Below are 24,168 nucleotides of genomic sequence, written 5' to 3'. Positions count from 1 at the left end.
GGACGTAGATCAACCAGTAAATCGAGAGCTTTTCGTCCAGCTGCTGATCAACAGGCTGCTGACAGTCCGCCTGTCGATCTCCTTCACCCTCTTTGCCTTTCTTGTGAACATGACTCCAAGATACTTCCTTGTCGTGGGACAGTGACTCACTTTCAGACTGAAAGGGAGCAACAGACCGTCGTCCAGCAGCGTACTACGGCCCGACTTGAAAGTGACGACCAGCTGAACTCTCCTGCAGGAGTACACCCTATCCCGGCAGCCAAGTTCCTTCAACAGAACTCAACATGATGGAAAACCAACTCACTGAGCAATTAGTGGACTGTTTGACTCAACTTAAGTAACAACAAAACAAGCCAGACGCAAGTTCACTAAAGAACTGCAGAGCTTTGATACATTACCCTGACCTAGAACGGCGAGTGAAGGCCAGGGAAAAAATAACGGGATAACATGGAAAAAAAATTGCAAAGTGCCAAAGCATGGACAACAAGCAGGCCAAGATACCACTTGTGAAAGAATGTTGCTCATTAGGTCTTAATTATTGTTCACTGACTATATAGACCGGGATGCAGAGAATGGGAAACATACAAAGAAGATATGGATGTGCGCGATTAGTCGGCTAGTCGATTAAACATCGCTACCCTCGAGATTTTAATTACATATTGATATATGCTGTGTTAGCGGTTACTGTGGGAAGCCACCGCTGCTCAGCCGTTCCTGACTTAGGGCGGTATCGAACGTAATTTGTAATGCTTTGATTGAGGTTTTCTAATGAAGCTTTGAATGTATGTCGTCACATTTTTTGACGTGTATCACCTTAAAAAACTGTGATTGTGTGTTACTTTGGTCCCATAAATATAATCTATGGAGCTGTTAGACTGCTGCTATACCGTCCTGTGTGAGTACAGGTGCACGTGCCGAGATCGCTGTATATATGCGTTACTTTGTGTAATAAATAGCTTGATTTGACAATCCGACTGCGTCTTCCTGTCTAGTGTCCCAGCTTCAGAGCCAGGTCGTGACAGCACTGAAAGGACCGTGAGTATGCAGTCAAGACAGTTAAGGATCCTCGCCCATTCCTTCTCGGATAGTCATCGGCTACCACATTGGGTGAATGCAACTCTAGCATTAAAGCCTAAACCTCCACTTCAAAACCAATCACCACATGATATCACGAAGCCTAATTCAAGTCAGACAGCAAATATGACACTCACACGCAGGAGAACGGTGAGAAGCTTGGGCGACACGCTCTATCTTAATGATCTAATTCCTGCATCCCAGATCTATACTCGCCCTGAGCCTCGGGAAATTGCTGACTCATCTATGCAGAGGCTATAGCAGTGGTGGTTTTGGTTTGTGTGTGTGTGTGCATGTGGTTGAGGTACTGCCATAAACAGTGACACCCCAGCGTGGCTCCAGGATGTGCTGTATTAACTCTGTGTGTTATTGTAGGACTCGTTCCCAGAGAGGGCACAGCGCACAGAGAAAAGGCTTGTTTTCTCTCACCAATTTAAAACGCAATCCGACTCAGTGGGGCTAATTCTGTTGTGCTTATTCAGGAGATGATTTCTCCTGAGGATATGAAGAAAGAGGGGAGCGAAGCAGGTTTTTTCTTTTTCTTCACTCAACCCTCCTCTTGTATCCCTTGTTGTAGTGCAAGGGGGTCTGACCACAACTGTTACCAATTGGCCCTGGTGTGACTGACTGTGTATAGAGAGTGGTGCTTTGTTGCCAACCAAAACACACACACACATCTCTGGATGTAACTGGAACTTCACTTGGCACACACGGGGCACTCAGCATGATGATACAACTCAGGGCAATTATGGTATTTACAAGAAGTTGCACAGTCTTGGAAGAGTTTCTTTCAACTTCTTTTTTTTTTTTTTCTCTCTCTGCTCTCGGCTGCTTATTGTAAACAAACTCACCCTGAGGATTTGTGGGGAGAGAGGATTAGGGGGAGTTTCACTCAAAACCTCAGTTTTACCAGTTTTAAACCCCAACAAAACATTTGAATGCCTGCCAACAAAAGAAAAAAAGAAGAAAGAAAAAGACAAATGTGCAAAGATCAGCCTTGGTATAGAAATAATCCTAAAAATGTGTTTGGTCAATCTGACATGTTAGAAGTGAGGACTCATAAACACAGGCACTTTCTTTTCCTAAACAATCCCCTAGCATGACAATAAAAACATCATAATGGGCTTTCTATTATTGTATAAATATTCACACTGGTGATGGATAGCTAATGACTTGATATCTGCTGTGGTGTCCAACACCAACAGTTCGGGAAAAGGCCATGATATTTTTCACCCTGGGGCCAACCGGTCATATTGTGCTACAATAGAAATCAATGAATATTAAGTAACATTTCTCTGAAATGCGATAGAAATATGATGCAAAGTACTGCCCACTTGAGCGAACAAGATGAGAAATGAGCGATATTTAGGATACGAGGCATATTATTGCTATGAAAAACAACGCGAGCCACTTAAAGGAACATTTTGTACATGTAACTAGAATCACCGCCTCGTAGTTGTATGCCTCCGCCGACCAGTGATGTTGCAGTTTACATCGATGTCCGTCCAAAATGTCACCATTTCTTAATTTTATTCAATTAAGAGATTTTTTGTGAAATTGTCATAATTAGCATATGAACTCTTCAGTTATGGCTAAAAACGTGTTTTGTGAGATCACAGTGATCTTTGATCACCAAAATCGAATCAGTTCATCCTCGAGTCCAAGTGGACGTTTGAGCCAAATTCCGGAGGCGTTCCGAGAGATCGCGTTCAACAAATGGGACGGATGCGAGGTCACAGTGACTTTTGACCTCCAAATTCTTATCAGTTCATCCTTAAGTGTAGGTGGAAGTTTTTCAGCCACATTTAAAGAAATTCCCTCCAGGTGTTCCTGAGAGATCGCGTTCACGAGAACGGCCGGCGCTGCAAAACAAATTTGTCCTAAAAACTTTCAACATTTCTTGCATGCCTTTATTCTTAAAAAAGAGCCAATGTCCCAAAATCGGAACAGAACTGCACGATTATGTATGCACTCATCAAACTCATTGATTGCGGTAACTCCATTCTGTATCTCTGTTTGGTATCTACCCTGTTTTTGTGTCTTACTGAACGAATCCGTGCACACATGTTGGTGGGGTTTCTGAGGGCATCACCATGCAAACAATTCGCCCTTCCAACATCTGGCCTTCTGAAGTGCCGGGCCACATGTGTACAGATTAGTCTCACTGCTGGATATCATCCCCCCCCCCTGGCCCCAATGAATCTCTGAGTCCCTCCAAAAGGACTGACAGGCTCCCCCGGTCAACACTTTTGGGGGTAAGATATCCTTTATTGCATCATTAGACAGTTTCTCTCTCCAGGGTATTGGCTAGCTGAGTGATGATAAACATCAAAGCTCACGCAGACAATGATCCAAAGAGAGTGTTGTTTATTCATGTTGTGGGGCCGCACGCTCTGTCAATGAAAACTTTGTGTTGGAACCGTCTTTGTCAACCTTGGACTGAATGTACCTTTACTACTCCGGCAGGAGAGGTTGTAGCCCGCTGACAGCAGAGGGAAGCCGCCTTCCACCTCTAAATATTCATTTCAAACAGTATCAAGTATTCTCATGACAAGGGTACGAAGAGAGCCACTGGCACATTGTGAAGACAGTTGTACAGTCCCGCGTGAACTTGTTCTTGGTTTCCAAATTCCCAAAAAAATAATACAAACTGAATCTGAAGAGGACGAAAAGCGGTATAAATAAACCAAAAAGCTGGAACAGCAGTGACCCACCACTTTGACAACCATTACATACATGGCCTCCACATTTCCAGCCCTAATCCCAACCACTTGTGTGCCAGTTTGAAACTGAAACCGGCTGTGTGTCCACGGACAGTTTCACCTCCCTAACCCCGCTAGGTTTACCCCGAGATCCATCACCGCGCATGATGGACACCGAAAATTGAACGACCGGCTGATGAATGAATTTCTCGGAATTGAACCTCCATTTGAAAGAGCACACTTAAAAAAAGCACATAAATTGAGAAAAAGCCTCCGCACTAGTTCAGTTTCAGCACGCACAGACCATTGGGTTTGCGCTTGCTGGACTCCAAAGACAAGGTCCATGTGAATTATGGGAACCCACCAAAGTGATGTGGGAGGAGAACATAAGGTTTGTCATGCTACTGCCATCTTAAGCATGTTACCAAAGTTAGCACGTTGGTCAAGCAAGTTATGGTGATAAGGTGGTACATGTTCATTCATCACTTGGCGCTTGTACTTGCTGGCTATGTTGAGTAGCAACTATTATGACATTTAAGATTGCTTCTTCATTCATTCTTTCAACATGTATTTCCTTCCTTCCAACAGTTGCCCATCCTATGACGCTCCAACGCACCGCTGGGATCGGACATAATAATTCACTCTGGGCCTTTTCAGGGGCATCGCATGACTAGAATAGCACTGCAGCTTTTTTTAAACAACCTGGAAACTGGAAATGATCAACACTGTGCACATGAAGAAAAGATAAAACAGGTGAGTCACGCTGTCATCTTCTGATACCGGCGGAATAAAAACAAAACCCCGGAGGCAGAATCAGAGATGTCATCAGGGACTGTCGGGCGTGTGTCGTTTGGCTGTAATGGGTTTTAACAATTATGAGTGTGGGCTGTCCCGAGACAGCTGGAAACCTTCTATATATATATATATATATATATATATATATATATATATATATATATATAATGCACGCGATGACTTAAAAATCAAACCCATAATGTCATCCACAGACAAAGATAAACAGCCTTTTACACTTAACTATTTCTGCGTAGGGCTGCCAGATTCACCACCATTCCTCATCTTATTTGGGCGGGCAGTGAATGCAACGACAATGAATTGAAGTGACCGGTGCATTACATGCAATTAACACGCACGTGATCAGCTCTGTCATTTTAGGATTAATGGCAACAAGGATTTACACACACAGACACACACACACAGAGAACACAGCGCTAAGACCAACAGCATGGAGGAGAAGTCTGATCATTACCAGGTTTTACGCCATCACCCTTCTTATGGCCAGGTGCCACCGAACAATGTGTGCATGATGAGCATGAGGGTGCCAGCAGCAGCAGAGGCAGCGTGAGGCATGGACCACCCTGTCACTGGCACAGCACCTCCAAACCAGCCGCTGTTACACTTCATCACTTCATCACTACCATCACACTTCATTAGCAGGGACACCCAGGAGGGTTCTGTTTCATCTTCTTTAAATTCAAATTTAAAGAAGATGAAACAGAATAGTTTTGATTGGATGAAGTGAACCAGTAGATTTCCACAGGTGTTATGAACGAAAATGAACTGCTGGTATATTTGTAATATTAAGTAAACTTAATGATTACACATCGACACAAAGGCAGTTGTGGGTTATTTGAAGGTTGCATTCTTTCGATTAACTCAGGGCTCCAGACTAACTATGCCACTGGTAGCACTGGTGCTACCAAGTTTCTCCGTTTGGTCGCAGCAGCACATGGTTGGGTCACACCCTTTTCTTTTTTTTGGTATAGCATAGTGTTAAGTGCTGACCGGTCTCTTCCTGACGGCACTTTCGCCATCAGTGACGTCTAAGTCCAAACCTCTCGCTGTCTTTCCTTCCTCGTTTTTCTTTTCTTTTTTAAATAATCAGCTCCAGACAGTTTTATTTTTGGAACCGATAACAGCTAAACGGATTATTTCGTGAAGTTCTGTGCCACTTGTGTACATGTACATTATTTGTCGCTGAAAGACACACGAATCACCCGCTGTGCGTAGGCTGCCAAGTGCCGGAGGGGGCACCAATGACAATGATCACCATGCACTTGCACGAATGCAACCCAGTTAAGTTGAACTTGAACGCTCACCATCTTGGTCGCAGTCCGGAGCCCGGGATAAATTTGTTGTTTTTTTGGCAATGACACGTTACAATTTGTAACGTTAACCAGAAATAAAAAAAAACTTAAAGGACAATTTTCGCCCCCACTTCATCTACAAAGCAGCCTTGGCAAGGTTTAAAGTGTTAATGACATTCATCCAAAATAACAGAGATGATTTCTGACGTGTCCTGTTACAATTAATTGAGGATTGCAATCTTATCGTTATTCCAAAAAACACAGAAAAGGACATAAAATAGCAAATTAATAACACTACATGGATTTTATTGCATTTCATCTTTTTCTATTTTTTTTAATCAATCTTTGTATTACTGCCTACTAGCCTTGAAACTTTGTTGAATTATTCATTTTTTTTTTTGATCTTTCTGTTAAATCCTTTATCCTCTTTTCAAGTATGACTATTGCTATTTAATAGGAGAGGTACCTTCATTAGCCATTTCTGGCTTCTAACCTCTCCTGCACAGTGTTTGAACTTATCTTTCTATATATGTGCACATGTGCAAATAAACAAATAAAATCACTTCAACTGACATTTTTGAAAAGTATCCAAGTCTGTTTTTCCAATAACAAGCCATATTAGTTTTCCTAATCATGACCGAGTTGTAAACAAAGTAAGAAAAAGACAAAGAGAGAGAGAAAGAGAGAGACCGAGTGTCTCACTGGGTGAACAACTGTGTTGTAATTGAAATGATCTGAGCCTAATAACTCAACATCCCCCGCGGTGAGTGGAGCTTCCTGGCAATACGTCGGCTGGCCGACCGACCGACTGAGGAGTTATGGAGGGACTTTGATCTCGATGCCAGACCCCGTTTCACTCATAATGCACTCACACACATGGAGACACATGTGCTCACACGCACAGACGCTGACACAAACACGCGTGTGTGTGTGTTTTGTCTATGAGCATCATACAGACCTAAACCTCCCGGATGTGACACGCTTCCGACAAACTTTTTACGTCCCCGGGCTGAAGAGGAGTCATCTCAACAGCGTTAAGGCCCGCTGCCGTTCAGAGGGAGAACGGGAACGGTGAGACACATAGAGCTCTCTCACCCCGATAGAGATGTTTTATTGTGGGAAAGACAGTTCAGGGCCAGCTGGTATTTATCTGTGAAAAGATCAATGGGGGTGCGGAACATGAAACATCACAGGGTTGTTGTTCGGCCTGGAATATTCTCAGATAAGACGGGATTGGTGGACTTTACTTTGGAACGTGCACTGCGCGTGAGCATCTTTCAATATGGATCTTAAGTTCAAAGTCCTAATAAGTGGCACTTCTGATAGGGGAGTCTATCGGTGGCTCGGAAACAATAAGAAGCCGTGTATGGGAAAATAAGAACACGCAGGTCACGGTGGCTTTCAAATGCCTTTTCCTTTTGTGGCAAAGGAATGCTATCAGGGGCAAATATTCTTGTATTGCAAATGTGTGAAAGAGAGAGCGAGAGCGAGAGCAGGAGAGAGAAGGAGAGTGGTGGGAAATGGGAGGAAGCGCATCATTTGGAGATGAGAGAAACACAAATGCGCCATACACAGAGGGAGACACTCTCCTCCCACCGCCGTGTGAGGCGAGTCCCGAAAGTACAGTTGCAGGACGGGGAAAAAACACAATGTGGCCACATGAGGATGGGATCAAAAGTCAAACAAAGACAAAAGCCAACTAATAAGGGCTTTACATTACACACATAACCCAATCTAGACGTAATGTGCTTGAATACGCTGATGCCAACAACTCCGGTGTGAATCTGGAACTGACCGGGACAGAGCTGGGCATACCAGGGATTGGCACATCAGATGCACGTAATTGCTGAAAAATCATAGTGAGTATGCGGTGGACTTTGGGTAATTGCGCTCTCGTGGAGGCCAGAGTAAATGTTTGGCCAACAGCGCGGCTGGAACAACTTCCCATCCTGAGAGGAAACAGCCTCCCACATAGCTTGTGCACGGGAGCGGAGTGGGGCACTAAGCAAACAGGCAAAAAAACACATGACGCAACAAGACCGCACGCTCCACTGTGGGCCACGGACAGCTAAGACATGGAGGCCAAACCACATACACACACACACAGGACCCACGAATGAATGACGCGCGTGAATGAAACACCACGGTGCGAATCTCGTCGTCGTCCTGCGGCTCTGAGGTCCGACGGTGCGATGCAAGCTGCAGCCATTCAAACAGCTGCACCTACAGCTGTCGTGTGATTACCCAGCTCCTCCGAGCTGAAAGGGAGGAGGAGGAATTAAACGAATGAACAAATCCTGCGTGAGATCCTGGGACTCCCTCCACGTCCGCCCCTAAACTTGGATCCCTCCACCACCGAATCACTTCCATCCCACGGAGGGGAAAGCACAGAGCCGAGAATCATTCCACACCGAGAGCTTCACTGAGGAACACAACTGGTGTGCCGCCTCTGCCGCCCACTAGTGGGTCCATGTGTGGGCTGCATGAGGGAGCTGCTCATGATTTTCTTCTCCATTTCAATCTCATTGAGAAGTTCACAGAAGTGAATGACTTAAGTGCTTCACTACAGAAACATTTACCGCTTTTATTATCATTTTTCTAATCACTAGCAATGAACAATATCAATAGCAGAAACGTTTTATGTTCATACACTATATTATTATATTAGCAGTGGTTCAGAAATCGTATGGAAAGCTTACAGTTTTACAGCCATATTAAATACTTCTTTTAAGTCCCTTAGTTGGCCAACAAAGAGTTTAATGTGTAATATCAAAACTAAAAGAAATACTTTATGCATTGTAAAGAGACTTTTACTGATGTGGATTACCTTGGAACAAAAACAAAAAAATGGCAGAACACTATTAAGAAATAAATCAACAAGTATGTTTAAAAAAATTAGATCTTAGTAATTCCTAAAAAAGTTCAATATGTTTTTTGCGTGTAACTTTGTCCTCTTTATTCTGGACAGTGCAGGTATTTGCTAACACTAAAGCACTTAGTCTTGAATGTGTAACAATAGCAGCTTGGAAACAGAGTGAGACAGATGAGAATGATTAGATTACAGATCAAAAGCCTTTCTTTCTTCTAGGGGGGCCTTGCTTGTTCAAGCGGCACAGATCTGTGCAGTGCCCATAACACGTTAAACGGACGTCAACATTTTACACAAAAACAAAAGACCAATAAAGGGCCTCTTATTTAAATTGTGAGGCAAACTTATGTTTTTCATCTTTGGTCTAAGGGGGTGTGTGTGGTGGGGGGGGGGGGGGGGGGGGGGCACTCTCATCCTCAGTTTGGCCTGCAGATTGTGTCTCACGGCACACATGTTTCATGTGTTATCAGATAACACATGAAGCGTTTCCCACTTGAAAGGTTTTTGTTCTAGAAAGGCGACATGTCTGCGACACGTTTCTTTTGCAAAGACTTGTAACAGCTTCTAATGGGACAGATACGAACAGCATCGCTTTGAAGGTTAGGTGATAGCTATCGCTGAAATTTACCTCCCGTCAAATACCTCTCCAACGCAATAACAACACAGTGATGTTATGTCTACAGTTACGTTGTGCTGATATTTTAGTACAAATCATCAGTAAAATACTCAATACACGTCCATTTTTTTTACGTTCCTCGTGAGTGAGTTCAGTTGGCCAAGTTCTTCTTTAAAAGAATAACATCTCGAAGTATCTTAATTTATTCTTCGCTCTCTCCATTTCTTACACTCTCTTTAGCATTTGCTTTTCTCCCTCGCCCTCCTTCCATCTCGTCACTCTCAGACTCCCTCGCCTCCCCGTCTTTGCACAGTGCAACTGTAAGATTAGCCCACCCTGCTGTCTACTGCACTCCGTGAGTGTGTGTGTGTGTGCGTGCGTGTGTGCGTGCGTGTGTCTGTGTACCCCTATCCCATCTCGGGCCGGCCGGTGGCCTCTGAGCTCCTCGTGCAGATACATCAACATGGTCTGTGTGCCAGCAACAACCCCGACAATATGCTGGACATGTGGTGTCGACTTTCAGCACAAACACAATGACCTCACACTCAGACGAGGCACTTACACTCTCAAACACACACTCACTGAGTGCTGAAGAACAGATGTATACACACACATAAACACATAAAAATGCCCAGCAGATGAAGGTGCAGATGAAGGTGCAGTCCTCCCCCCCCCCCCCCCCCCCCAAATGCTTAAATGGGAACCACGTGCTGGCTTTGGGTCGAGGCAGACCCGGAAAAGTAAGTCCTTCCACTCATTACGTGGGATGACCCATGCTTCCCCGAGGCTGAGGGGAACGCGAGGCGGCTATCGGCTCGTCGGCGCCTTTCAACGTGGCCTCCAAACCGGAGCGGTTAGCAATTAAATAAACAGAGGAGGAGGATTTGTTCCCGCTGTCACTTGCGTTAGCCAAAAGGGGGGGAACCTGCTGGGCCAAGCCTGAGTCAGTCTAAGGTACCGTTAAATGGCAGGGAATCCTTCGCCCAGAGCCAAAGGAACTGGCAGCAGACGTTCAGCAGAGGTTCCCAACCACCAATACCACCAACACATACAGCTAATGTGCTTCCCCTAGACAAACCGCCCGCAAGAACTCTCCAGGGAAACATTACAGCAAAGTATCAACATCAGTTTGCCGTTAAATTGTACACATACCACACGCACTCGGGCTGTTCCCCCCCCCAAACAAAAACTAAACACAGCAGTGTCTTGGCTGTGCAAACGTAATGCAGGCAAATCCTTTTGAGCAGGTAATCCAGTAATATCCGTATAATGACTTCATGTTCTTCATATGATTGATGTATTACCACACATTCAGTGTTACGATGGCGAAGGTGTGTGAATTGTGCAAATGGGTTCAGGGCTTTCCTGCAAAAGAGAGGCTTCCTCTCAGTGAAACTTTCTTGAATGAATAAAGGTTGAAAAAGAATTAAGTTCTTATCTCATTCACAGTCATATTGTGGGATTTTCCAACTGATTCTTATAGAGGATGGTATTAACAGCGCAGCGGCATAGCAAGCAAACAAGTTGCGTTAAAGTGTGCGTTCGCTGACATGCACCTGTATGGAACATCAATCATTTTTTTCTATTTTGAAAAAGCTTTAGAGCAAAAATCTAAAAGTGATTGATGGTGGTTCAGTACAGGGAGGCTGCCGCCCTACTCAGCATCCCCAAGTGGATGAGTACAAGAGTCTGGCCACAGTGGCACGTCAGACTTCCACTTTGCCGGTTTTCAACCAGCTTTGCATCACTGCAGTGCGGGGTAGTCTATGCAAATGAACAGCGTTCGACCTCCTCCCACGCTGCAAGCACACAGAGCTCCACGCTCACCCGCCGCAGAAAGTCCATCGGACGGCGTGAAATGGCACGTTTCGCATCATCCATTGGACCCTCAACGGCAAAGGACTGGGGAGCTCAGCACGTCGGCAACACAGAGGGAAGCCTAACATCGTCCATTTGCACATACCACCCACATTGCAACGATACGAAGCTGGTTGAAAATAGAGAGGCTTGTACCTCCCCTTCCGGGGTTCCCCATGGGACATATTTCAGAAAAAGACATGTATGCCAAACAAACTGCAACTTTCTAGACTTGCAAAATTATTATAAATTATTATGTGTGTAATTCATGGCGCCATTCAAACCAAATATTTGTCTCAACCCGTATATTTTTTTCCAAAATAAGGTCACATGGTAGTCCACAGGAAGGGGCAGGACTTCGCCTCACTATCATCAAAGCTTCTCTTTCAATAATAGAAAGTACAATGGTAAAAAAAGTTATTGAACTTAAGTTGTTTATGACGATTGAAATCATGCGTGGTTAATACATTAATATAATAGATTATAAAGATTGCAGAATCACATTATTAGCATCACAATAAAACCCATAATGCCAGCTAAACCCCCTCTAATGTCCACTTGGACAGTACTATAAAGACGGATTACCCAAAGACATGGTAATGAGACCAAACCCTTCAAAGAACACACACACAGTCCAAAAGGTGTTTGTTTCCAAGTGTTGTGTCATCATCTGCTTTTAAGGATGGTGGTGGGAAAGAACTAGTGAAATCATACCGTCCTTGATTTCTCTTTTTTCCCTTCCTTATTAGCGTATGTGTTTTCTGGGAGAACTGATAGTTTGTGAGAAAGCTTGCGGCTGCCAGCATGGTGGCTGTGCGTGCTGTGAAGGATGGATGGAGTAGGGAGTAGAAGGGGAAACAACCTCGCCCAGTCTATGCACGAGCCTGTTGGTGGACATCTGGATGTGATCCGCGTCTGCAGATGAGCTGAGCAGAACCGACCACACCTCATTCCAGCATCATACCGTAAAAATTGGGCTTCTCTAGGTGCCGGTCTCCATTATATACGTAATGACTGTGGTGTGTGAATATATGGGGGTGTGCAGGTGAGAGATAAAAAAGAGAAGGTCAGGCCGCAAGGGAATCTTCTACTCATAGAAATAGAATAAGCGTAGAACGGTCATCAAACTGTTTTCTGAGATTATTTGGCTGGTTCAAAAGGATTGTTGTTTGTTGTGATGGTGACAACACACGTCAGTGGGGCTGTAAAGTGTTGACGGGGATCGCTGGGGAGACAGATGGCTGGCTAGTTAGCTACTTAGCTTGTCCTCCTGCGCTGTTGTTGACCACCAGTCTGCTGTTTAGCTAGTTTTCTGTAACCTGTGTAGCATTAAAGCATGGTGGAATTAGCGAGCTAGCTAACTTGACAGCTGGCTGGTTTGTTACTTCCACCATGCTTCAATGATACACTAGTTACAGGAAATGAGCCGAACAAAGTCGTCACTCATCAAGAGTGTGAGAATAAAGCATTAAGTTGTTTATTCGTTATCGCAAAACCTCCCCTCAGTGAGTCAGCAGACTTGTTGTATGTCAGTTTAGTTCATACGGAAGTTAGGGTACACATAAAAATGGCCGCCGCTGACCATCCTGCTACGTTGATTTGAATGGGAATGTCTGTTCTGCTCCTATTTTATTTCCATGCTCCTACTGCATAAAGCAGACGTCTTCATTCCAAATCAAATTTATCGATCTAATTCAAAGCTATCATTTCTCCAACTTATTTGCTTAAAACAAAATATGCCAGCAAAACAGACCGCATTTTAACTTGCTTGTGAGAGGAGTGTGTTGGAACCAATGTTGTGCTAAACAGGCAATATTTGAGATTAATAGAGTCAAATGAGAGATTTCTCCCATAACAGTTCCAGTTAAAAACAACATCCGCTCCTACGAACATGCAGAGTCAGGATCATCTGATCCACAGAGCTGTGGGGTGGATACATCTCCATGTACTATAAAATCCCTGACACAACAGTACATAGAAACATCCAGAAATGTGATAAACTTTGGTGGATTATTCTCCAATGCGATGACATGGGCCACATCCCAATATGCTCTATTCTTTCCACCCACCTTGCTTTAATCTGCCATCTATTGGGCAACAAATAACCAGGATTTACCAAAACTAAATCTCAGTTCTCAAGGAGCCATCACCTGCTTATAATTGGTGCCATTCAATAAATTAACCAATTATACAAACATTGTTTGGGCACAAAACTAGCTATGGCTACTTCCCCATTTACAGATGGTTGTCTATTCCTGTAGTCTTAACAATTTCTGCCACTGGCCTTTTAATGTGGGGCCTTTCCTGCTTACGACTGTCACCAGCACACATTTGTTCCAGATGGATCGAGACAAATCAAAGCCACGATACGGCAACAAAGCTTGCAGCTTGTAAAGCAGAAAGGAGGGAAACCTCCAAGTGCGAAAGCCTCCTACATGTTGCCATCTATTAATAACAAATGACATAAGGAGGAATTCATTACTAGTCCTCTGTTGAGAGACACAAAACATTTAAAGTACCACAGCTTTGTGTTATAAGACTTAGCTAAGCGTGAAAATATCAAATGTAAAGATTAATTTATCTATATTTAAAACTATGTTAAAATGTTTGATTGAGATAGGGGTCTTGTAAATTGCTGCTGCTTCCGGGGCAAACATGGCTCCCCCTATATGATACAGGCACGGAAAATATCAGTGATATCTTGTGCAACTTATGTGGCTTTGAAATGCTTTACACAAGCAACAACTCTGTCAAAAATTAGACCTAATGCTTATAACATACGAGGTTGCCTTAATAATCAAAGCCGGGTACGACTACCTTCTCTCCATTGTCACCGAATAACATTTCTTCAGTAAATCAGAAGTGAGTGTGCGATGGAAAATAAGCTACTGGCACTGAGCCTTCTCTGTCAGAAAAACCACATAAGGAAACATTCAGGCAACTTTTTTATGTATGGATTTTTCACTCAATCCACCAAAGACTTTCACATTCAGATCAGAGACTGATTGTGGTGCCATTACATGACCATGAAGAAATTCTGCACAATGAAAGCCAGTGAAATCGCTTAAGAATCTCACGTTTTCTGACTTTCATCTAAAAACGCTGGTGAAAGGACGCATGAAACCAATCAGGGGCATTAAAAAGGTACAACAGGTTGCATTTCCAGACAATAAAGAAACCCAAAGTCTAAAATCTCACTTTCTGAGTGATAAAAAGGGAGCATCAATCCACTGAGGGAAACAAAAGAAGGCGTGATTGATGAAATGTCTCAAGATGTTTTTGTTTAGCGTCCAAGAATGTTAATTTCCTTGCTGCGCCTAAACTGGATTATTCATCACTTGGCTGTAGTCGATGTGACCCAAGTCCCTCATCTCATTGTTAGCTCCCTCTTCTTCGCAACTCTATCAGTGTGACACCAACATGCCTTAGACAGAGATGGATGCCGGGATGGATAGATAGAGAAATAAGGACACAAGGGCTCATGATTGATTGTGCCCTGGTTAGGATGCGTGGCACAAGAGGCTTGGCCTGGTGACTTGCGGTGCATCTTCATTTGGCCATCTTTCCATCCCACATCCGATGTCTTTTGGGAATCTTAAACCCTCTGAAAACAGATTTAATCTACAACAAGTATAAATATGAAACAATTTCATCGATGAGACAGATCATCGTTCTGGAGTAGGGCTGAGTAGATATAAAATAATCCGGTTAAAACGCTACTTTATGCATTCCTTAAATCCACAAGTAGTTCCATCTGGCAACATCCCAGAACACATTGGAAACTTAATCTACTGTTCTCATTTACCGGCTCAGAAAATCAACGACAACCGAACCGGTGGTTTTATAATATCGATATCAGTGGACAGGTCTCAGGATGTAGCACAATGTGTGCCCGGAGAAATGAGGGGAATCAAAATATGCCCCACACAATGGGATTCAACAGAATAGGATGGAGGGACTGGAGCCCCCCCACCCCTCCGCGCTGCTACTCCATCAAGCTGTCAGAGCTACGTTACCATGGAGCCCACACTGTCACTAACTGCACTTGCTGAATTAACGTTATGTAATCTCTGGAAAAACTAAAAATAGAGAAGCAGAGAGAAGCTAAAGCGTACAGATCACAGTGTAAAAGTGAACCACCACATCTTGTGATCGAGACAGAAGGAATGTGTTAAGGAAGGTGTTATAAAGGAACAACAATGTAAAGCCCGGGTAGGTCTTTATTCACTGTTAAAATCATTACGAAGCAAGGCCGGTCTGTGTTCAAGGGCGGGATTTAGCAAAGGGTTAATTAAAGGCACAGCATCAAGTTTGTCAAATTTGTTCAAATTTGTTCATATCATATTCATAATCACAGTATTTGAAAGATTTGCTTTTGTCCTTTTTTATACCACGTATTTGGTTACCTTTTGGTTTTTGGTTTGACAAACGAAGTTACTGGTATAGGCCATTTTAGACTTTACTTGGTAATGGGCATTTGTCACATTTTTGGGGTATATTTACAATACATGATGAATTAATCAATAAAATTACAATACAAATTATGCAAATGATCCTTAGTGGCAGCTTTACATACATATCAAAATTGTAGCAAAAACCAAAAAAAAACAAATCCGATAGTTGCCTGAAGTTGGCATTTTCTGATGTAAAAATAGACCAAATAACATCACAGAGTGGGTGTGTTATCCCTCCATCATCTATGGTTCTCAATAATTCCCAAAGTCAAACATCAGTCAGCCGATCTGGTGGTCACACAAAATGATGCCCTCTTTCGCGGCTCATTGCAAGCTCGACATTCCTCCGATGACAACACTCTTTTTTGAACATCACATCACGAGTCTCTGCATTTCCATGCCGTCTGGAAAACACTACTCACTACTACCAGCCTCACCTTCCAACGGAGCGAATCAAACAAACAAATCAATCTGCAAGTCGAACCACACCGACTCTCTGCCCAGTGCCATCATTAGTGTGGTTTATTTGCTCACCGAGCTGTTTCTAAAAGCAGAAGCGAGCGCAGGGCTGCGTTCTCTGGTGGCTGATGTCACTGTGCTGCAGCATGCGAGTGCCTCTCTCCTCTCACTCTACTGTTTATTTGGAAGTCATTAGTGCTGTCCAGCCCCGGCCCTGTACGTGCTCTGCTGACGCAAAATAAGTGATCTAATTATTAGCAAGAAGTCCATCATCAGAGCAAAGCCTTTCTTAAGCGGCTGGCTTACTAACAGAGAAGACGCTTGGCAGGTAGCGCACTTTTACCTTCAGAATAAACAGTGCTTTAAAAACTCTCCCATTACCAAGAGGTCACTGCAACAGCCATATGTTCTGTTTAAGGGCTCCGTGAATGACATTAAATACATAAATGGGAAGTGCATAATAATGTAAACAACTTTGGCTTAATACAGTAACCACTTTTGCTCTGTACTTCGATTTATTTTATTTTATTTGCAACAAAAGGCTCCCATCGTCAGTGTCAAACATTTTGAACACAAAGATAGTTGATTACATAGAGGCATTACTAAAAAAAAAAAGTCTTTATATATGCTTTGCTGACACTACTTGGCATTATGTATGCATGTGTCATCCTCTGTCAATCACCACTTTCATATGCGATAGCAAAAGGTGCGAGGATGGAATGCAAAATTAATTGCACATATTAAGCTATTTTGCAGTAACCGTGTGTACCCTTGGTTGCAGAACTGAACCTTCCCTATAGCAAAAAGGTGATAATAAATTCATATATTTATTGTTTTCCTGATACAAACAGAGCATTTGCAATAGGGATGTTAATAATTAACCATTATTCAACAGTAAGAATTTTGAGTGATTAATGCTATCAGCTAAAACGTTATAAGAAACATTTTTAAAAAAGAAAATAAGAAAAGCGTGTCACTTAAAGGACTACAGCTGGTCCACCATAAAAAGGTCAGACCACTTCAAATGAGCCTGGGCCGCCGTCGTCGCTAGCTTCGGGGCTAACCCCCTTCCCTTTAATCGGCAGGTGGCAAAAAAGACACAAACCTGGCGCGAGTCCTGAGGAGCATTTATTCACCAACAAATAACATGCACACACACGGTGCAGACTTACAGGGAGAGAGCGGCTGCATGTGACCACGACGACGCAAGCAGGTGTCGGCTGCGGTTGTATCTGAACAGTTTTACGAGTACATGACTATACTGGCATTGGTGCATCCTCAGATGAGATCCCAGAATTCAGGATTTTATAAGAGCTTTTTTTATTTTATTTTATTTTATAAGACTTATAAGAATATTTTGGTTCCGTCAGGTAGGCTATAGTATTTCCAGAGTTTTGTCCACTTAAGGGACAAGTTCATTCTGCGCTAAATCCCTCTGCATAATCGTGAAAGGTAAAGTTGTTAAATAAGCAAAGGCTTGTTACGAGACCACACAGGATTCAACCTTTTGGTCCAGGCTGCTACTGTGTCGTGCAAAAAAAAAAAAAAAAAGACATCCACCTCTTCTTTTCTCCAAGAGTCAGACAAAACAAAGAGTGCACATGTGGTCAGGCCTGTTGCAGTGCTGAGGAGAAAAACATCTCCCGCATCCATCTAAAATGTGTTCCAGAAGGTCTCAATCCAAATGAGGGTCTGTTTGTCACCAGCACCGGATACACTGAACACTTTGTGTTTATTACTGGGTCCTCAGTATAGATAGGAGGAGCAATACCAAGCAGTCTGAATCAGGTGTGATAGTTGATGTTAGAACACATCTGTTAGAGCCGTCAGGGGTCTTCAGGTCTTTTCAGAATTAGTTCTGGATGTGGAGACAAACACACAGAATAAAATGGCAGTGACTTGATTCATTTGAGTGCTTCGTGTGTGTCGAGCTCTGAGAAGCAGATTCAGTTTAGCTGGAAACTCCTGTTGAACTTCAGACACGCAGAGAGGCGGTCTAGTAAGTCTATAAAGAGTGACGCCTGATTTTGATGGAGCCGTGAAGACGGATACTGTAGACGGGAGATTTTACACTACATGGAATGTGTCACAGATCCAATCAAGAAGAAGCCTCTAAACTTCTGACTGCCTCGAACTCCAGCCAAAAACCGCTACTTTTAACAAGCTGCCCACTGTCTGTCACTTAAAAAACGTAAGACGCCGACGTGGACTGATGTCATTGCTCCAGGCCACAATCTGAGGAATATCAACACCAGTAAAGTGAAACTGATGTTGATCTTTCTCGGGTGTGAAGGGAGACTACTGCTGAGGCAAGCAGCTGGTATATGCGGCGGACTATTTTCTGCAACATTAAATTTGGAAATGAAAATATACTGTGTTTGGTAACATCATGTTAAAAATATGAAGATAAAAAAAAAAACTAAAGAAACTGGACGACAGCACATCATTTAACTCATTTTTTTAAACACACTAACAATCGTGATTGAATTTCTCTTGTTGTTATGACTGGCGAGTCGAATTGGAAAAATCTTCAGCATGCAGTGGATTCATGTTATGAGCCATAAAGCAGACCGAGATGGAGGTAATCGGTCTGCTTACTCGTTTCTACATCTCAGTCCATTCTGACCCAGTTGAGACTGAGACGGGGAGAAACTGGGGGCTTTGGGTTCATCACTAAACCTCTGAAAAGGGTCATCTTCCTCGCCGACCTCGGCCGGATTCGTTTCCCGAAAAAGGAAATGACTGCAACCTCCACTGCACTTGGGTCATGAGCTAAACCTGAGGAGCCAAACTACAAAGAGCTTAATCTATTTATAGGAAAACACTGCTACAGTACAGTGATCAGGGGGAAAAGGAACCCTGCGAGACAGAAAGACAGTCGGACGCCAAGGTTACGCGCCAACTGTCAAGATCAACAAGGAGCCGTGCCATTCCCCTGCTTTATAACTTAAATCTATTTCCCCTGCCTCTCCGAAAACATTAAACTATCCCATTACTTTTTACATTAAACATTTTGACATTTAATACGAGTAAGAAATGCAGCACCTACAAAAGCTGTCTCGTGCAATAATATTAACAACTCATTTCAGCACACGTCTAGAAGAACGATTTAGATTTTTGTTGAATGCAGAAAACGTGAATTGATTGAGATTCAATGTCTCACATTAGGAAAAACCATACTTGGGACAGACCGCACTTTAAACATAGTTTGAATCTATGCAGAGGTAATGCTGTAATAACAAGGGTATAAAAACTTAAGAATACAAAAGCCACGTTCCTCACATACTGGATTAACTACCGGAGAGAGCTGGAGCGAGTGCTGCGGCTTTATGGCCTGAAGGCATACAACGGAGAAGTCACAGCACTCTCTTTATACTTGAATTATATGTAATAAATACAACTGCTATAGCAACAGTGCTACTACACAGTAACTTGGTATGCCCAGTAGGAATAGAGACGGAGCACATTTAAGTCCCGCCAACACCAGAGGGGAAAACAATCCACCGCTCTCCGTTAACTTTGTATTGTGTGAAGCCTCCTTGTCACTTTTACCTGCTGGCAAACAGAAAAATGCCTAAAATCTGCTGTGTGGTGAAGAAGTTGAGGAACTGAGGAAAAGGGCAATAAGAAGCGAGGCATCAGCAGGAAGATTGAGGGGGGGAAAGCATTCGGTCCAAATGTCAGTTTTAGGCTAACTTTATTCCTGTACTTTAAGCTAAAGCATTTGGACAGTAAGACACTTGTGCTATGGTGGAAAGCTATGCACGATTGTGTCTGCAGTAACTCGCTAACACGTAGCTAACTTGTCCATCACCATGTTAGTTACAGACTGCATCCCTGGTAGACATAGTGTGCTAAAATATCCTTTGACATGCTAAATTCTGATGTTTTTAGCTAGCTACAGATGTTTTGTCAGTGTTTCAGCCCTTAGTTGCATTTTGTGGCACCGATCATTTTTTCCTCAGGTGGGCGTGGTTTGAAGAGCAATGACTTGTAGCGCTCCGTTTCTATAAGGTTGAAAAAAATAATTGAACATTTTGGTTTCTAGTTTGCTGTTTTTCTTATTTGGTGAGGGGCTGATCACACTGTTCTGACTGACAACATGCAGAGTTAAACACTAACGGAGTAAAAAAAAAGGAAACGTTACTTACACATGGGTGCAGCCTTCTGGCAGGCTTTTCAGTTTGTCAGGAAAGACTTCTTGGAAACACAGGAACAAATACATAAGCGTATTTTGAAGTGTGTCCAAAGCTAGTCGCACTCCTTTCTCAAAACTTGTGAGTTACTCCGAAGAACCCTAAATCAGGCTTAAGGAACGCGGGGACTACACCAGCGGTCAACTAGCTCCACATCGACATGTGCGATACATCACTCCCCATCCTGAGAATCACTAAGGAACTAAGACGTCTCCCACAACTCAGCAGGGGAGGATGCAGAAGAGACACAGAGATGGAAGAAACGGGAAAGAGCTTTATAAAATAAAGGACTGTTGAAAAGGGGTGAGGGAGAACAGGGAGTGAGATGAGAGATGGAGGGGCAGCAAAGGTCCCCCAAAAGGAAAGAAGTGGAAGGCCAGAGCCTTGACGGCCCTGTGAGTCATTGCCTGGTGTCAGCAGGCCTTATGATCCTGAAGTTTGGCCATAAATTGTGGACAGACCGTAAGGAAACTCTATGTCGACACTTTATCAACAGTCTGGGTGAACACAGGGACCGGTTACACTGCATGCCCCACAAATGTTATTTGTAATAAACAAAAGGCAGTGTATATATCTAAGTATGGATTTATCATAATAGCAAAACACTAAGATGGGCTTTCCTTTTTTAGTGAGGGCTTCTCCAAATTTGTACGGTTTGGATTTCACCAAATGGAGCCGATTACAATACCCACAGGTGGCTTAGATGTTTTGGGCCATTACAGAAGAGTTGAGTTCCCATCAAATTTATATTGAAGAGTCATGTGGGCTCTAAACACGGGAGCAGTAACAAGCCATTGTTTCCAGGGCCACCGCTATTTGCCTTCCCTCGCTTACTTGCAGTGGAACTGGTGGAATTCCCAGTTACGGCTCTTCCCATCGCCCGTTCAGGTTCATACTATTGGAAACACTGACATCAAGCTGAAAGAACGAGAAGAAAAACACGCCGGTCGGGGCGTCAGAGCAGCGATCCGTGTCTAGTTCGATACGGTAACGGGAGAGCGGGGCTAAAACAATCCGCCCTCCCTTTCTTTCTTTCTCGTCGACAGAAACATCTGCCATTCCTTCCCAGCACAAGGGCTGGTCGTTTGTTTCCATGCCGAGATCAATCGGTTGTACAACCTCGTGGGCTTGTTTGGGTACAACTGCTCAGACAGGATATTACAGGATAGTGCAACGCCTTCTTTTCCCAACCGGAGGCTGGGAAGCTGGGTAGAAAAAGACAATAACTGGCTGTGCTGTAGGTGTGTGAGACAACTGCTTGTCAGGATACTCTTAGAATGGGTTTTATAAAGCCTAACAATCCCTCTGTTGAGATTTCTTCCTATAATAGAGGCATAGTCTACTAATTACTGAAGCCCTGAGGCCGATAGAGAAATATCAAGTCTAGAGTTCCCTCTAAAGGCACCAGCCCCCCCCCTCCCCCCCATCCCACAGTGCCACTCGGCCTCACCACTACTTTATTACTGCTGTGGGCTAATTCATCCACTCTCCTCTCCTTTTATCGACCTGCAGTTTCGGATCTGTGAAGTTCCTTACCCCGATTGTCAGAAAGGAAGCTGACGGACTAATGCACGTTTCGGGCTCGCTGTTATAAACATTAGAGATAAAATAATTATAAACGACAGGAATACATGTGTGCATCCTCTTTGTAAGGTAACACTCGCGGGCCTCGGCCTATCAACTGGAGTATTCTTCTGAGAGCGAGATGCATTAAAAGATCTAATTGTTCACCGGTTGACAGATGATCGTCCCAAAAGTCTTACGTCTCGAGTGCCGCCTGTCTGAGCGTACAAAAAAAAAAAAAAAGAAGCAGTCTGGGGAAATGCACTCCGTTAATGTGTGGCGCGTTTTACTTGTGATGGAAGCTATTTATGGACAGAAGAGAAGCATTTAGCCAGAAATAACTCAAAAGCACCATTATCTCTGAGCAGGTCTGATTCCAGAACACTTTTTTAATGCATTTTAAGCAAAAATGGAGATTCGCTATGGGACATATACGACAACGGTCTTGACCTGAATGTGAGGTCAGTTGCTCTGACAATGGAAGTGTGTGTGTGTGTGTGTGTGTGTGTGTGTGTGTGTGTGCGCGCTTGGTTTGAACTATGTCCGTGTTGCGGTGGTGTGAGGGAGTATCGCCGTCCAGCAAGTTACATGAGGCGAGTCATTCCGTCGCAGAACAAGTATGTCTGATTCACACAGCGGTGTGTAATGTGTATGGAATTTGAGTTTTTTGGGACGAATTTGTACAGACGCACGTGCAAGTTAAACTTTACCGTTCTGTTCTTCCAGCTCATTGCCAATCTCCTGGCCCATGATCTTCTGTCTGCTGATGACGGCTGCTAGCGCATCCAAGCCCTCGTCCTGGACTGTGAAGAAAATAACAGAAAATACAAACTTTGTAACACACTTGAGCAAAAGACGAAGAAAGAGGAGCGAGCAGGAGAAAAGAGAAAAAGACTCCGAGGACAAATTAAATCAATGCGACGTCAAATTTAGCGGTGGGGTCGGACAGACGGTAAAGTAAACGTTTGAAAAAGCAAATTGACAGAAGGGAGCAATATAATAACAGCATACTGCACTTGTGATATGATGAGGCAACTATTTGGGAAAGAGGAATGACAGGCTGTCGGGGTCCAGCTCAGCTCACAGTGCCTCATGTGAGTCATTCAGCACTTTACCCCACTCAGCCCTGCTCCTGTTATTATAACTGCGGCGGGCCACGGTGGAGAGCAAAAACAGTGAAGCCGAAAGCTTCACTGTTTCAAAGAAAGGTCCTGGCCTCGGCAAGGTTTCCGAGCTTGACAAGCTCTCCTCCACTGGGATATTTTTTTTTATGACCACAGGTTCAGGCGCTCGCCATTACCCAGCTCCACCAGAAATCCCCACAGGGGACCAGAACAACCTCCATGTGGTTCGGTTCTCACCGTCTTAAGAGGAATCTGTGATCCCACATTGACAAGAACCAGAGCCGCGCGATGGAGACGCAGCAATGAAGTGTCACTCGGAGTCAGGGGAACTGATGTCAAGTCGGAGCCATTCGGGAAAACCGGGGAAAAGCAGGCGGGGGCTTTCAATATGTCTTCTAGAGGGGAATTATTATGATCACCTTTTTATATGTTAGCATACACCAGCATAGCCAGTACTAGTTTAATGCATATTACGACGTAAAATACTCTTATCTCTCAAATGCCTTTGTGCAATATTTGGAAAATAATATTTTCTCACACACATTAAAAGAGATGTTTCATATGTTCATAATGCATTCTTGTTAGAGAGGTATAAATAAGGGCAGGTATGAGTTACAATTATTATCCTAGTGATGCAGGAAATTGTTAATGCTGGACGGTTGCAATGCGCATATTTGGTCTTGATGCCAACTAAATTGAAAAGAAACGAAACGGCGTACTTGACACCGCGGTTGCTCGATGACGCAGTGGAGCTTTATTCTGGCTTTTAGAAGTAGAAGAGCGTTAAACAAGCGCAGTCCATTTGCTGCTTATTACCTTCGATGATTCGTTGTTGCTGCTGTTTGATCTCTCCAAAGGTCAGCCCTCTGGTCTCCTCTGATTCGTTGACCAGCCAGGGGTTGGCCACCGCAACGCCGCCGCCTCCGCCTCCGCCGCCGCCGCCGCCGCCGCTCGTTCCCGCGCCCATCAACGTCGACCTGAAGGACATCGTCATAACAATACTTAGTTTGCAAAAATGTCACACTGCACGTTTTTAGGTGAAATAAAAGTTTTTTTTGTCATTTTTCATCTAATTAGTTCTGGAGCCTATGAAATGACTATTCCTACAAGAAAGCAGAGCGGCAGCTGTAAAACTAACAAAGACAAATC

At 43.7% G+C, this 24,168-nt stretch overlaps 1 protein-coding gene across 2 annotated transcripts in view; it reads right to left on the bottom strand.

The window, feature by feature from the left end:
• stx8 (syntaxin 8) overlaps positions 1–24,168 on the bottom strand; it is a 42,379-nt gene that overhangs the window by 12,634 nt on the left and 5,577 nt on the right. The window contains exons 5-7 of one of the 2 annotated variants that reach the window (XM_076090262.1): positions 23,836–23,996; positions 22,606–22,698; positions 16,641–17,994 (exon numbers count right to left, since the gene is read on the bottom strand). In XM_076090262.1, the coding sequence (XP_075946377.1) occupies positions 17,963–17,994; positions 22,606–22,698; positions 23,836–23,996 (286 nt within the window). In that variant the 3' untranslated portion in view covers positions 16,641–17,962. Of the gene's footprint in view, positions 1–16,640; positions 17,995–22,605; positions 22,699–23,835; positions 23,997–24,168 lie in introns of those variants that run through there. The other variant, XM_076090261.1, reaches the window with a different exon arrangement.

Source organism: Anarhichas minor, unplaced genomic scaffold, assembly GCF_050575085.1.
Source record: "Anarhichas minor isolate MPS153535 unplaced genomic scaffold, ASM5057508v1 ptg000012l, whole genome shotgun sequence".
In the NCBI taxonomy this organism is placed as follows: Eukaryota; Metazoa; Chordata; class Actinopteri; order Perciformes; family Anarhichadidae; genus Anarhichas; species Anarhichas minor.
Note: the sequence above shows the minus strand (reverse complement) of the source record. Positions and strands in the feature narration are given on the sequence as shown.